The 16,575-nt window shown below is 42.2% G+C and overlaps 1 protein-coding gene across 6 annotated transcripts in view; it reads right to left on the bottom strand.

Annotated features, from left to right (window-relative positions):
* Window positions 1–16,575, bottom strand: part of VWC2 (von Willebrand factor C domain containing 2) — a 124,913-nt gene that overhangs the window by 107,914 nt on the left and 424 nt on the right. For 5 of the 6 annotated variants that reach the window (XM_006265054.4, XM_059728589.1, XM_019483880.2 and 2 more), the window contains exons 2-3: window positions 14,484–15,265; window positions 2,246–2,375 (exon numbers count right to left, since the gene is read on the bottom strand). In XM_006265054.4, the coding sequence (XP_006265116.1) occupies window positions 2,246–2,375; window positions 14,484–15,197 (844 nt within the window). In that variant the 5' untranslated portion in view covers window positions 15,198–15,265. Of the gene's footprint in view, window positions 1–1,447; window positions 1,541–2,245; window positions 2,376–14,483; window positions 15,266–16,575 lie in introns of those variants that run through there. The other variant, XM_059728591.1, reaches the window with a different exon arrangement.

The following is a 16,575-nucleotide window of genomic DNA, read 5'->3' on the forward strand; positions in this document are numbered from 1 at the left end:
ACACCCTGATGACCCACAAGAGCCTGGGTATGCTATCTGTGCTGCAAGCAGTATTGCAAGAGAACACAGTTGTACTAAATTTAATTAAAGGGTGAGCGAATGGAAATGAAATGATCAGTCACACTATTCTGGTCTGAAATCCTAATTTACTGAACATATAAGCAATATCAATAACAGTCCATATAGATATTTTTATGCAAGCCTTATGATGGACACAGTGTGTTCAGTTGGCCAGGTGTCTGGGTTCAGATAGGTGTTGTTTCTTCCTTTCCTGAGTGTTATTCTCTCTGTCCCCACCCCTGCCCAGTCTTTTTTCCTTAGGTTTTCATAAACATTTTTGTAGTTCTCTTCTGTATGTTCCATATGTCATAAATATCCACAAATCAGCTTTCATAATGGCTGTTCCTGGTAGATTTAGACTGCTAGCTGCTGTCTTGGACTGGTACCACATCCTCTTTTAACTTCTTTGCTAGCATGGGTTACAGAGGTCAGTTTAAACTGTGGCCCACTTGCTCTGCTTTTAGTTGTGTTTAGTTAGTTATATCAAGACAAAATGGCGTTACTCATGCTAAGCATTTTGCTAAGGTGTCTTTCAGGCCTACACTGTGATGCTGCTGACTCACATTTACAGTGCATTTGGTTCAGCAAACTGAATGAAGCAGCGTAGGTTTTTCCACCTGATTGGTTTACCCAGACTTGATTAGAAACATTCTCTAATTCACTGAGATTTCCTCTTTCTGTAAGAGTAAACAATTTCAAATTGCAGGGGTGCAGTACATTTTAAAGCAGCTGCATCTCTGCTTCAAAAGCAAGGAACCTGATATTTTTTAAAAAAATCTCATCTCCACATGGACAGGATTATTTAGGAACTGTTTTACGATTATTTAAAAGCTACTGAACCAGGAAAAATTAACCTCTTTTGAACCATCCTGGAGATTTCTGTTGTTTAAAATAATAGCTTCCAGATAGGGAGAAAAAGCCAACAAGGAAAAATACTGTCCATCCTCTGATGTTCACAGGAGTAACTGAAAAAGTCACCGGAAACCAGCAGCTCTGGTCACTGCAGTCTAAAATTGTGTCAGCAATGCTGTTCTATACACAAGAATTTGCAGGGCACGTACAGAGTTACATATTTGGAACCATAGGACACCATTACCCAGGCCTACAAGAGAGGATGATCCATTTGGAAAACTCAGCTTATTTCACTGTGTGCCCTTGGTGAACCCCCACCTCTCTGAGGCAGGGCTGGTTGTTAAGCACAGATGTGGAAGGGTGTTTAATTCTCTGATCCTGCCTCACTGCTGAGACTTTGAACTCCAAAACCATATGCCCCTAAGTAATATAAGAAAATTATCCTCAGGTCTTATTGCAGCTGGTTGAGAGATGCAATGCAATTACCCTTATAGAGAATGCTTTCATTTATAGTGCAGATAACTAAACTTTTTACCTACTGGTAAATTTGTGGAATGTATTTTCTGCACATAGGCTCCTCCTCCAGCTTTTGTTCAGTTTCAGTCCATGTGCAGCAGCCCTCCATAATCTACCAAAACAACATTATGGCTCCAAATTATCTGAATAATTTTAAATGTCTTTTTAAATTTAATCATTTTTTAATTTGAGATTTTGCAGCTTTCATCTCTATTAAGAACTTTTTTTTTTTAAATAAATAAGGTAAAATGTTATGTACTTTTTTCTTCTAAATAGACCAAGACTTTGACCTAAGACAAGCACTTGCTAGGAGGAAAGAGACTTTCTGTCTAGTTTAGCTATGAAAAATATTCAGTTAAAATTGGGAGTTTAATTCATTTAGTTATGAAAATGAAATGAGCTCAATAAGGTACACTTGATTTGCCTCTGATAAAATAATAAACTCAAAGTAGAACAAAAGTAAATTCTAATGCAGTGCTGAAAAGGTAAGCTGAGTCAGTCAGTGCCTAGATTCTCCTTAATGTAGGCATATAAATTATGCCCACAATAAGCATATGCAGAGAAGAAGCTGTATGGTAGCTGGTGTGGATGCTACAGAGTTTGGATTAATAGGATGTTTGTAGATCACTATCAATCATTCCCAGTCAAGGAAAGAGTTATTACATCAAACATAGCAGAGCTCTTTTATAATTCTGCATCTTGACTAGAAAATTAAATTTCACTCAAAGAAAAAAGAGGGGTTGGGGGAGGGGAAGAAAGAAAAGAGAAGGAAAAAGAAAAGAAACCCCCACTCTCCAATTTTGCATTGGTTACCTACCATTTTTGCAAATGGGACAGCATTGATCTGGTTCATAGACTGGGTCCACACATTCAGTCTGAGGGCAGGCAGACACTGTGCACAACACTTCACCATTGGCTTCACAGCGACATTTCTCACATGGGGAAACCTGAAACACAAAACCCATTTGTCTTTTAGTTAGCCCATTCAGTACTCTCTTCATGGCTATGGAACAGCTTCCTTCGGTCTTGCCCACTCTTCTGTCTTTCCTATAAGTTTTCCGTGTTTCACAGCTGCTCAAACAATCTAGGCTGCTGCAGTCTCAGCTCAGAGAGCAGCAGCCAACCTAGCCCCAGGCTCTGCTCTGAATCCATGGCCCAGATTCAGCAAAGCAGAAAGGTTCAGAGGAGCAGGGACACATGAGGCTGTTGGGTAAGGGCAAAACCACATGTCACTTCTACCCTCCCTTCCTAGCTGTAAGGAGGGATGTTGGGGAGGAATGGGGGTAGGGAGGAAAGGGCAGGGGTGACAGTTCTACTTCAACCTAAAGCTGGTCTAGAGTGTGTTTGTTCATTTTTAAATAAATGTATATAATTAAAAATTGCTGTCAAAAAATTAAAAAAGTTTTCCTCAAAAATGATTCCCTTTTACAGATTTTTGGTCTGTGTTTGCTGCTAATAGCAGGCCAGAACCCAAGAATACTATCTTTTCAAAAACTGATGTGAGGTAAAAATATAATAATATATATATTTTGGGGGGTAAAATATAGTTTTTTTTTTCAGTGACAGACATATAAAAAATTAATTTTTACAGGAAGGCCAACCAAAAGTGAAAACCAATTTCCTATGGAAACTGGCATTTCCCATAGCTTCTACTATTTTATATTTATAAATACTAATATTTTGAGAGAAATTAAAATAGCTTCCATGCTCTTTTGTGCCACTGAAATATGTCTGGCTTAGATGAGCTTTCTGGGACGATCATTCAGACTGTATTACTGGAACAAAAGGGTCTGATTGCTAACACTGATGAAACTCAGTGATGAAACTGTCACCCATTTTGATACACAAGGATCAAGCCCCTAATTAGGAACAGTTAGACCTGCACACAATTCTCATGTACAGAGCAGATCTGGGGGGAGGGAGGGGACAGGGGTACAGTCACATCTCCCTTCTGCTACCACTGCTGCTGTCTCTGGCTGAACTCAGTAGTCCTTGTAGCTGGAGCCTACAGGCTGGCAGTGGACCCCAGGGGCCTGAGCAGGGAGCGAGAGCAGGTAGTGGAACCCTCGTCCACTGCCATTGCCACCTCCAGCTGATCTGGTGATGGGGGCAAGCCCAGAGCTGCTCCTGCTTTAATCCATCCAGGGGCTTCAGCTTTATAGTGTGCTGGACTTTGCAGAGGTTGGAGTGGCAGTAGGCAGATTTCCTCCTCTTGTACCTGCTCCCTGCTGCTTACCCATCTTGTCTCCTGGCAGGGACAGTGGCAGCAGCAGGTTCCTCCTTCCAGCACCTGCTCCTGGCCAGTGGGGAGACATAGGAAGGGGGTGGGTTAGCAGGAAGCACATGAAGGAAGACAGAATCTGCCCACCACAGCTGCTGCCCCCGTCCAAGCCTGGGTCCCTGCATAGCCACCCTTCTTTATGAGGTGAGAGGAGTGGCTCTAGAGTTTCCTCTGTGTCTGGATAAACCAGGGACAGTAGCAGCAAAAGGCAGGTCCACCCTTCCTGCAGCTGCCCCTGTCCTACCCTCCCAGTGTCTCTTACTAGCCCAGGAGCTCCAATCATACCTCACCCCCATCCTCCTTTACTAAGCCCTAGATCTGTCCATACTCTGGCAATTTCCATAATGCTCTCATTATGTCTCAGATTTCTGGATCATTCTGCGGGGAGGGGGTAGGGGAGGGAAGGGGTATATCCACATTAATAAGACATTTCATGTCCTCAGTGAAGAGGAGATATGAGTAGTGCAAGATTCACTGCTGTGCTTCAAATGGCATTGGTACCCACAAGCCAAATCCAGGGAGGAGAACATGCCTGAACACTGCATACAGTGCCAGCTTCCCCTAACTTGAAGATGTGGGAACTTTCTAGAAATGGACCTGAGGTTTAGAAATGTTCAAGATGTGATTAATTCTCTTCCCTCCCGTTACTTTTTAAATTTAAACGTCCCAGCAGCTAAAAGAAACACCAATACAATGTCAGATAGGCTGTTCTCACTGTTTTGTGTAGGAACAAAATTACAGAAATCTCTTAACAATAATTGTTCTCACCAGAGAATCACTCCAGGTTTGGACAGAGTGGTGAGTGGGCAAAATCTATGACTTGTCCCTATATTGCCTTCCTCAGGTAAGCATCTCATCTGTCACCATTTTATCACTGCCAATGCTCACACACCAGGCTTATATGCTCTTTTTGTCTGGACTTTTTTTCCTACCTTTCATTCAACCTGTCACAAGCAGTGTTACCTTCCAAGATCACTGTTCCCTCTGCTTGAATCCCTGCCCTGACCTCTTGCTTCTTTAACTTCTCCTTGATTTCAAAGGCTCTTTAGAAGGCTACCAACTGGTACTTCAATGCCCTCTAACCAAATTCCTCATCTCTCCTACTCTTTTTATGCTATGTGAGCAAAACAGCCTCTCCTTTTCTAGTACATCAAACCCACCTTGCTCTCCCTCAATACAATCAATTTCTGCCCAGTTACACTTCCACACCTACCCATCTGCTTCCAATGCTCTTCTCCATACTTTTCTAACTACAATACAAAACATACTATACATTAAAATCCTGAGGTTTAACAAAGACTTACATTGTTTGGCTTTGTATAAGATCTTTGGGGCAGGGACCCCATCTTGTAATGGGGACTTACATAGGACAAACCTGCTCTGAAATTTTCACCTTACAGATAACAGCAGAAGAAAGATGTCTCAATAGTAATTTTAAGTAGGATTTCCTTATCTCTCTCACTTTATCATCTAATGTATGAAAACATGCCATTTATCTTTAGGATTTTATTGATTGATGCTTCCAGAAATCAAGTTCTAGGGGCAGGTTCACTGAGAGGCTAAAGAGGCATAACTCCATTGCATGCTGTGAATTTGGGATTATTTTTAAAAAGTGGTGTACTTTACATACCTCTGTGATTTAACAAGATTGGTTATTAAAATGGACATTCATCATGCAATACTCCAAAAACCACAATCAAGCTCCCAATCCAACAATTTCTAGCAGTGCAATGAATGACTCATTTAGCCCAAAAGCTTTGGCCACAAAAGCTACCATAGCACCTGTGATCTTGTGGCAGATGTGTCCAACTTCTACTGCTGTTGCTCCTTAAATCCTAGATCACTTTGTTTGCACACCAGAGTCACTGCTAAAATCATCCTATCTATGTCTCTCCACCCCCACAAGACCCCAGCAGTCAGTTGGTGTGCTGTCCTGTCCTGAACAAGAAGGAACTTCAGTACTTTTGGCAAAGGTTTTTCTAGCCAGCCCTGCAGTTACTGACTGCACCCCAAGTTTTCTAAGTGCATGGCTTTGCAGGTGCTATTTATCTCCCACATGCATGGCAGAGCCAGCCTAATGGAGCCTACCTTCATTATCAATGCTTTAGTATTTGTAGTAACCAGATCATTACAGCACCTCAGTGCTGGACAGCACCTCAGTCCAGGATCAGTCAAGCTCTCTGGTCATCAGAAGGGAACACAAAAAACAAGTAGTGGACCTTCCCCCTAGTATCCAGGTGTGTTGCCTGTACAATTTCCAGGTTTCACATCCTTATATAAGGAAAACTTTGTGAAGACCTTGATTTCTCATTGCTTCTAGACCTAGTTGGTTGATCTGCCACAACTGGCATTTCCTTTCAGGAGGCAGAAAACAACTTCCTCATGAATGCTAATGTCACATATTAGCCCACTGCCTGGGCAGCAGAATTTATGAGTCACAGGAAGTTGCTGTACACCAGAGTATGGTGAAGATGGCACAAAACTCTTGCTGGGTGCCGGCTGATATAGGACCTTAACGTTTGGTAAACTCCTTAAAGCCACCTGCAGTGAATCCAAAACCATCTGTAGCTGCCACTCAGCCGGCAACCAACACCTGAAAGTCCTGTATGGAATATACCACTAATACAGACTCATCTGCAAAGAACAACTTATGGAGCAGCTGAATGGTGACATTTATATTGCTTGCAACCTCACAAGATTGAACAGTGATCCCAAGGTGCAGAAATTCATCACCACACTGACTGGAATGTTATCAACTGACACTTCCACACATGCTACAAAGGACAAACATGAATGGAAATGGCCTAAGTGTACAACCTTGCTTCACTCCAAGTGGAGCCAGAGATAAGGCACAGATAAATTACTGCTAGTCTTCATTCTGCAATGCATTCCTTCACAGAGCTCAAGCATGACCAAGAAAAACTTTTCAGGACACCAGAACCTACCTTAATAGGCTTCAGAGATTGAAACAACTGATCCTAAAAAAAGGGTTTTTTTATTTTAATGAAAGCCATATAAAAATGGTTGCTCATTGTTTGGGTAGCATTATACACCTTTTCAGGTCACGGAGAACCCCCCCCCCCCCCCCCCCGTCACAGCAGAGTTAAATACTAGACAGAATAAAGGCTTGCACAAAACTCCATATGTACATTTTTTATTTACACAAAAATCTTTACCCTCTTGCATTTTTTCTGGATCACCACAGCTATAGCATCAACCTAACACTATTCTACTCACAAAAAACCTTACTTCTACTGCCCCTTGACTCACTCTAAAGCTTCACTGAGACTCTGGGAGCTTGATTCATAGCAGGTGTAAGAGAAGTCAGCTGCGTAATATTCAGGTCAGTATTTTACTAACAGTTGCTAACAAGGAGATCTCTCTATTCATCCCCTTTTTCCCTCACAGATCTTTTCATGATGTATCTTTTAATTCTTGAGAGAGAACTCTCTCTTCCCAAATTTGGCAGAAGAGGCTGTGTAAACTCTCAGTCGCAGCTATACATCCTGTTCGCATACCATCAGGACCTGGAGCTTTGCCACTTTTCAACCTCTGCACAGCATCCAGGACTTCTGGCGGAGCAAGTTCATAGCCTAAATACATTGTTTAATTTTATCTTGTCTTGTGCTGATCAGCACATGGGCAACAACATTAAAGGGAGCATGCAACAAGTCTGTTAAATGCTGCTGTCATTGCAATTAGCACATTCCCAATGGGAATTTCAGGTGTTGGCTGGTTGCTGTGTGACAAGCACAGACAGCTTTGGGCTCACACATAGTTCAAAATAGTTAGTTATGTGCTACCTGCACTGTACATTGGTAGGGAGATTAAACTCCTGGTGGGTCACCTGTGCTAGACTGATTCAAAGGCAGAAGCTAAACAGTGAGTAACCCACATCAATCCATGTCAGTAGTGTCTGTTCTCCAACATGGTTGCTACCAAGGATGTTAAATGTCCATGTCTAACAACTTCCTGGTAATTAAAGACCATCATCTCAATACTGAAAGGGGCCAATGCCCCAAACATAGAAACTGCTGATGGGAAAACTAGCGGATGAACCTATTTGGGTCTACAGCAGGGTACAGTTCTCAGTAAGATGGTAACATGGTATCACCAAACTGCACAAACATCACATCAAATGGAACTTGGACTAGCTCCACTGATAGTCAGAGACTGCACCCTAGCCCCTTCCCAGTCACAGTAGCTTTCCTGTTCAATTGGGCTTAAAGAATATGGGACAAAAGAACAGTGGTAGTCCTATGAAAACAACCTAGATCCATTCATGCACTGTTACACCCAAGGTGTCTTCTGACATCCTGTAGCAATGGGAATGCAGCAAAGCAAATAACACAGTAATGCTGGAAGTTGTGAAGCTGCTTACCAGCAACCCAGAGTGTAGTGGCTGACTGGATGTCAGAAGCAAAGGGTAGCAGCGTCTACCAATAATCCAATTGTAACTGAACAGCCCTTTTTATGTTGTCCTAGAAAAAATGCCCTAGAAAAAGCCTGCTCTTCACATAAACTTTACCAGGTTGCCACATCCAGAGGGTCCTGTTTTTCTAGTCAAACATCAAAAAAAATTGATTCTCTCAAAGTCATCCTTGTAGAATGCCTATCCTGCTTTTACCGTGGCAATGGTCACCAAATACTGATATTACTATTTTAAATAAGTCCAGACAGGCCTATGCAAGGGGAAGCACACTGAGCCTGAGGCAGCTATACCTTTTCCTAGTGAGGTTGATCAGCTAAGTAATTTCTTTTTGGAATTGGTCTGACCTTGTAAGGCAATTGCAATGGCTCCCAGAAGGATTCAAAGTGATAAACAAATGTGCATATATTTGCACATTTGTCCTCTGGGTCCAAAGGAAATATGCTACATTGATTAGCCTGTGGGAGTAAATGTTCCTTAGTGTACAGGGCAAGGAGAAGCAGAAATTCACTAAGGACCTGGACCATGTTCTATCTTGCACTCCAAGTCAGCAGATTGGGAGATTTCAGCACATGCACTCAGTAAATTCCACTTCACATCATACATCAGACAGACCTGACACTGAATCTGCCACACAGTCATTGGCACCTTAATGTGCAGTAGAGAGACCTTAATGGTCTCAGGGTCACTCAAGTCATGCAAGAAGCTGACTATTGGGCATGCCATTAGATGCTCCATTCAAAGCTAACTGAAAGTGCCAAAAAGGTGGCACTATTACAGCTAGGTTTCCATGAAGACAGAATAATCTGAATCATTCAACGTGCTTGAATGAAGTAATGTGAAAAGCTGACCATTGTTCTGTCTGGCTGTGGCTTGCTCTTTAGGGATATACCCATTGATATGATATGGAGTAACACCCAGGACACTGCATATCATCTTGGCACTGAGCAAACTGTCACGTGTGTCACCTTGACAGCTCTGAGGGCTGATCCAAACTAAATGATGTCACCATCCAAAAGCAGTTAGATATAAAGAGGATGATCCATGAAAAACTTCTCAACAGTCCCAGTTCCCTTGTCCATCACTTAACTTTTCTGTAATTTTAATATACATTTCATATTTATCATTTCTACCAGTTATACCTATGGCTAAGCAGAAACTGAGACTGAAAATAAAACCTCTGATCTAACAGCTTATTTACTGGAATTGCAACTTTGACAGAAAATTGTCTGCCTTCAAACAAAGCATAAACTACCCAGCAGCAGCAGCCATTTAATAAAGAATTAATAACCCTGTGCTGAAGAGAGCACACTGATCTAAAATTTTACCTCATAAAAAGGATTCTTAATTGTACATTTCCCTCTTAAATATGGATCTTCATTTAAAGATCACATTTTCCAGAAATTGAATGCTTTGGGCTAAGTACATATCCTAGTAGTAAGTCACGAATGCTCATTCCATTGTAATTTATGGTAGTTTATTGCAAAAAAATATTTACAGCAATGCTTTAATAAACACTGTCATCTGTCAGATGTTTTGTTCCACTTTTCCCACTGGATGAGACAAATGTTCTTCCTTGGATTAGCTGTCACATGTGTTTTCTATATTTACATTGTGATCTTTAGTTCTTAGTTCTGCGGCCTGATCATTTGAAACTCCTTTTACCTTGCTGATCAAGAACTCACTTCAAAAAGACCCAGATTCTCACTTCAGTCACACCAAGTGTCAATCTGGAGCAAATACTGCAAAGGCAGATATAGCTTCTCCTTACTTACATGGTGTCACCAAGATGAGAGCCTGATGCTCAGAAGTGCTAATTCTTCAAGCACTACTGTTCTTCAATATGAGTTTGAATGTGCAACTTTATAGATGCAAGAGAGCACTTGCACAGTCTGTTGAAATCAGTGGGACTCCTTGTATAAGTAACAAGCTCACCAATGAACAGAGTTGCACAATCAAGCCCTGTGTGCACTCATTTTTACTGATCTAAGCAGTTCTCTCCTCTCTATGTCTTAATAGTCTCAGGAATGTAACTGGAATGGAATAAGTGCCAATGCACTAGCTCCATCCCTTATTGATAAGCCCAAAGGCATTTCCATATGTCTTTGGACCAAATGCTGACTACTCCCTTTCCTAAAATATTGGCAAAATACATTTAGAACAGTGGGAGAAAAATGTCTTCCCCCATCTTAATATCTGCAAAATACCTGGAAAAAACTGTGGCCAATGTAAGACAGTGAAGAAAGATTGTTTCCTTTGGGAAACTATGTTACAGTCTAATAGATCTCATAGTTCATAAATAATGTTAGGGCAAAGAGAGGACCAGGAGTCAGGAGATGCTGTGTGACCTAACCATGTCTCTATGACTCACCTTCCCCACCTGTGAAATGAGGCTAATAAGAGCTCTTCTTTCTAAAGCAATACATGAAAAGTATTATTAACAGTATCAACATATTTACTCTACTTATGCCAATTCAAAACAGAAACAGCGAGGCAATACAAGTCCAATTCATTTGCCAGGCAGCAGTAAAGCTGGCAGAAAATGGGGGAAGGGGCAGGAGAGAATCCACACACACACACCCTGTTAAATGATTCCTGAGGAGTTAGGGAACAGCATAAGCAGGAGTATAAAGGCTTTTACAGCGGAGCTGCAGATGTAGTAATAAAGCAAATGCAAAACTGTGCAAACAAATAGATTTCCCCACAACAGGGCAAGGGTGTTTCTGACTTGATAAATGCAGCAGCCCAAACCCTCCATCCATATAAATTCTCACAGTTCCACTAACTTGGATTAATCTCTGTTAATTTATGCCGGCTGAGAAACTGGTTTAGCATGGATACAAAAATGCTTAACTATCTGCAAAAAAGTACCTGAATTGCATAAAGTGGCAACCTTAATTTTGCACTGTGACTACAGCAGGGATTAAATAATTTAGGAAAAAAAAATACAGACAGCCTATATTTCAATTCTTACATCTCTGAAAACGCAAAGTAAAAAAATCCATAATATCACATCCATTTGCTGTTGGGTTGGTATTTCTAGTAACATTTTCATTCCAGTTACACCCCCCAAGAGAACAGGAACAGGGTTAGGCTGACAAGTATGAATATATCAGCCTTGTTTGTATTTCTCTGTGGCTTCAAAGTACTGCAAATACTTCAAAATCCATCTGGATTTGTTGTCGTCTGGAATTTCAAGTGAGCTGTTCATAAATAAAGCCACTTTGGTGGGACAGAAGTCCAGAAAGGAACAAACAGAGACAAATTTTTCACAGCTTCAGTGTTTTCCTAAACAAGTAGCATTATTAATTCATACTCAGTATTTTAACAAACAGCTCTAGAGATAATTCCAAATTATGGTCCTTGTAGGCTGGTCACTTATAGGGGCAAACTGAATTTTTAAGTGACATTTATGAAGTATCTTATTAGTCTCTAAAAATTAAACATCAGTAACAAACATTGAGGTGCTTATTTAAAATCTGAACACAAATAACAGAAAATGCTTCCATTGTCCCTGTCTCTTAATCACTATTCACTTTGTTCTTGCACATAGTACGTTTTGCTCTTAGTCCTATTAAAGTTCCTTATAAAGGTCATCCTAGGATGTATTTACCAAACAGCAAAATGGCCTTCATCAAAACCAAGGGGATGAAAAAACAAACAGTGACATTAATTTGGTGGAGGAAGTCTTAGGGTGGTATTGCATGTCAAGCAAATGAGTTACACCTGCTTCATGTCTGCTGTATCTCACAGTAAGTGGAAGCTAAGCCACCATTCAGCAGCTGTTTCATTCAGGGGTAAGCTACCCTGATTTCACTTCCCCTTACTGTGGGGGATGAAAGAGTTACAATTGTCAGCTGACACGCACTAACACATGGCATTAACTCCTTCCCCAGCCTCCTCTTTCAAATCAGTATAGTTGCTTCCCATATCAGTATAATTGCTTCCCTTAACCACTGCCTTATAACACAAGAGATCTTTATCAACCCCTTTTTACCGATTTCTGTATTCTCCCCTATTTCTCTTTCTAGTGCAACTCCCTGCACATGCAAGCAGAAGCAAAGTCTGCAGATAAAAATGGGAATGCAGGAAGTAATGCATCAAGCTCCTGAGGCATTGATAGGACTAGTATCTGAGGTGGTACTTCCTTACCTTATGCACCTGCACAAACAGTCATACATACAATTTAATTCAAACATTAAGGAGTCATCTTTTTTTCTTCACTGGTGTCTGACTACCACTGATAGGAGGCATGTACATTAACAGGGAGAAAATGAACTGTGTTCCCTATTTGCAATTATTTCTCAGACCTAAATCAAGAGGTAGAGCGTATTGTAATAGCATCCAGAAGGCACTCAGACCTAAAGTTATAAAGATGGCTTCTGGCACCTGGGTGGGGGGTAAATATCAACATCTGTAACTGCATGCACTTGGTGACAATCTGACTGTCCCTGTAAATTATTTGGCACTGGCAGGTGCAACCAGCTCTGCCTGCAGTTTTGTGCCTATAAATCTGGGGACTGAACTGAGTCCCAGCTAAAAAAATTAAGTCCTCATTGTGACAAGAGAAATAGGCAGCAATTCAAATGCCATATTGCATTGTATCTTCTTATCCATTCTGGGCATGTGCCCCTCTGAACTCATGCTAACTAATCCTAACTAAATACAAAGCACCAATAACTGGGGAAAATGCAATACATTGAAGAAAGACTTCACTGAAAGCCTGCCACAACCAAAAAGGAGTAACACATGAAGCTCAAGGCCAGACTTTTTTTTTCAAAGCTATATTTTGGTTAAGGGTCCATGCAACAGCTTCAAAACCTGCCAGTCTCACTGGTTGTATGACAGTCTGGAAGCCCCCTCCCCAGACACACACTAAACTCAATAAAACAACCTGTATACAATTAAAAACTGCTCTAAGTCATGAAAGCAAAGCTGTTAGACAAAATGAAAATATGGATGGAGCTGGAAGGACATGGATAAAGTGGGTAAACAGCACATCAATATTCTGAAACAGAGATAACATATACATGCCCCTGCTGTACTGGGTTTCATATATAAATTTACTTTGCTGGAGCAGGAATGATTTCAAGATCCAATCTTAAAAGCAGTACATTTAAAATTATTCTCTCTGTCTTTAAGACAGTAACTTGCTCCAAAGGCTAAACATTTCTTTGGATGCTTAAAAAGAGAGAAAGTAAGCAAATAACCTACTTATGTTATTACCCATGCCTTGGAAAGAACTACTCTACACACTATCACCTAGGGATGGCAGGGAAAAAGTTCTGCATTTTTTCCATCAACAGTCATCTCCTGTTTTACTCTTATCCCCCTTCTCTTTTTCTCTAAAAGGATAGGGAAAGGTGTTTCAAATAGAAATAAATTAAGAACAAGTCTATTTACAGCCTATGTAAAGATTAATTTTCTCTCTCTCCCCTCTAAAACATATTAGAGATTGGTTTAAGATGAAATGTATTTGATAGTTTTGTAACTTTGTTTATGATATTCTAGTTTATAAAGGCCAGGCATATTCACATCTGGGATTTTGGTTCAACCTCACATCACACAGAGGCACTCCCAAAAGTACATACAGAACAGAACCAGTTTACAGAACTCAGATGGACTGAGATGCTGCTGATTGAGTAAAAGAAATGTTTAGATACTGTAGGACTGCCTCTATGGCTACCTTAATTTGATGCATTGTAACATGCAAGATGCTGTTATGGAGATAATGAACTCCCAAGCTCCGTGAAGCTGTTCCAAATAAAAGGTTTTGTGATAATTTAATTTTACTGAACAAAAAGAATTAGCAGTATTTAAATACTGCTATAATCTACCGTCCAAACTATGCCCCTTTTTTTCTTTTAAATAAAAGGTCTATAGTCATTCCTGGGTGAAACATTATGTAACTGCAAGGAAAAAAGACCATGCGTTATAGGAATGGGTCACTGTCACTGATTAAAAGCAATGGAAATAAATCCCAAATGGAAACACATAAGGCAAGAGATTTATGCTTAGCATTGCACAACACAGCAACAGTAAATATGATGCTGAAAATGCAGTGGAAAGCCTACAGAAACTCTCATAAGATCCACGTTACTATCAAATAGATTCACTGTGATTAACATTTATTATAAATACCAAATGAATTAATAAAGATCAGACCCCTCATTTTAAAATATTGCAGTTTCTCTGAACAGGAACCATGTTAAAGAGGAATATTTTACCTAATGCTGTAGTTACAATATTAACAAGGAGGCAGGGGGGAACTCTCAGAAACCACTTTGAGAACAGGATCCCTTTAAATGACAGACCTGCCCCCAATACAATGGCTAAAGCCCTTACCATGAATTCCTCCAGAGTCTGGTAGGTCTTCCCTCTGAATTCACAGTAGTTCTTCCTCTCTTTGCACTGTGGGCAGCACTGACTGGTATCGACATGAATGCACCGGGGGTGGAGTCTTGGGCACTCAGGTTGTATGCACAGAGGTCCCTCTTCAGTGCAAAGGCAGGGGCAGGCAGAGGGGCCTGGAGTAAACTTCTCCCCGATAGCATAAACAAAGCCGCTCTCATCTACACATCCTTTCCCACGGTAGTCTGGATAAGCATACTCCTCGGGGGGCTCAGGTGTAGTGCTTGCTATAGCTTCTGGCAGGGAGGGATCTTCAGCCCCCTGAGGGTCCTCCGGGACACCGTCGCTCTGCTCTTGATCTTCAATATTCCCAGATTTACTGCTGGCTCCCTGAGTAGTCCAAGCCTGCTTCTGCTTAGTCCAAGAGTCTTTGCTTGAATAATTTCTGTTTCCTTTGCTTTTCCAATCTCTGGTGCCCTCCTCCCTCCCATTCCTGCCGATTTCATTCATTTTCCCAGGGCCTGTCTGGCTGTCCCTGGTGGAGGCGTGATCTCTCTTTTCCTGGCTTGTCTTGATCTCCTGTTTGTCTTGAGCCTTGGCCAGTTTTTGCACAGGGATAGTAGAACTACAGAGGGCAACCATGAGGCAGCAGGTGACAAGAAGAGAACTAGAGAGAGCTCCAATGGCCATTGCAGTAGAGCTGGGCATCACCTACTGCATCCCACAGGGGACACTGCATTCACATCCAAGGGAATCACTGTGCAGATCTGCAATCCCTAGGAAAAGAACAATTAGTAACACTTCAGCTCACACACTTTGCTGCCTTGTCCTTCCTGGCAATACAAGCTCTCAAACACCAGGCAACTTCATCTGGTAGTTTATACGTAGCATAGGCAGTCACCATTGTGAGATATCCCTCCTCCTCTCCCCCCCCCCAATTTTCTATGTATGGTTGTCTGTACGACTGCAAGCTCACTGGAATAGGGACTGGGTTTCTTGCAGCTCAGTAAAAGCATTACCTGAACTGCTGGTGGGATAAGATGCATAGCAGCAGTTAAATCAACACACTTGGGGATGTTGTGCTTTGTTTTGTTTTGTTTTAGCTAAGCACCACAACACGAAGTGGCCATACCCAGAATCAAATAAAACTCGAATCACAGCAGCCTCACACCAACCAGTTCCCTTCCATTTCCCCAACTGCGTGCCTGGTGATTTTCATGCATCTTTTATTCAGTCTGAAAAGGGCTGCTTTAAAATAGCCGATGCAGAAAAGCACAACTTCAAACGAAGAAAAGAAAAAAAAAAGACAAGCAAGCAGCCTGAACCTCTTCGAGCCGGTCAGACTACAGCTGGTCTGATTTTCCTCTGGTAGCCTTGCCTGTCCTCTCTACCTTTGCAAAGACAGAGCAGAACCTGCCTGGGTGCCTCCGGCAGAGGTTCAGCTCAGCCGGATGCTTCAAGACAGACAAAATGAAATGTCCTGACTAGCTACCAAAGACCAGTTATCAATTCATACATGAATTCCCAAATTCCTAACTCCGTGGCAAAATAAGTGAGACGTTAGGCCAGTGGTTCTCATCCTTTTTTTGGACTTGAGGCACCTGTCCTGGTCTCCCCTCCCTGGACCCAAGGCACCTCTCACTGGTTTCAAAGCAGGCTCACTGGTCTCCCCTCACTGGGCTTGCGGCACCTCTCGTCTCAAAGCACCCCGCGCTGGTCTCCCCTCCCTGGCCTCTCCCTGGTTTCAAAGCACACCCGCAGTACTTGAGGCACCCTCCACAGCTCCTGTGAACTGAGGGGAACCCCATGTCAACCAGGACCTTACAGGGCAGTGCCGACCTCCTTGCAGAGCGGCTGGGGGGGGGGGGGGAATCCTCCGGGCAGGGACAAGCCTGCGCCTGGCTGCCCTGCCTATCTCCTTCCCCCTCGGGGCACACCCCAGAGTGCTGGGGGCTGCGACTGCTCCCGCGTGAGGGAAAAAAACACCCCCGACCCCGTCGTCTCCCAGCCCGGCCGGGCACAGCCCCGCATGCGGGTGCCGCTGCGGCGGCGCGGGCTCCCCGCGGGACTGACAGGCGGCACCGGC

Source organism: Alligator mississippiensis, chromosome 5 (genome assembly GCF_030867095.1).
Source record: "Alligator mississippiensis isolate rAllMis1 chromosome 5, rAllMis1, whole genome shotgun sequence".
Lineage (NCBI taxonomy): Eukaryota > Metazoa > Chordata > Crocodylia > Alligatoridae > Alligator > Alligator mississippiensis.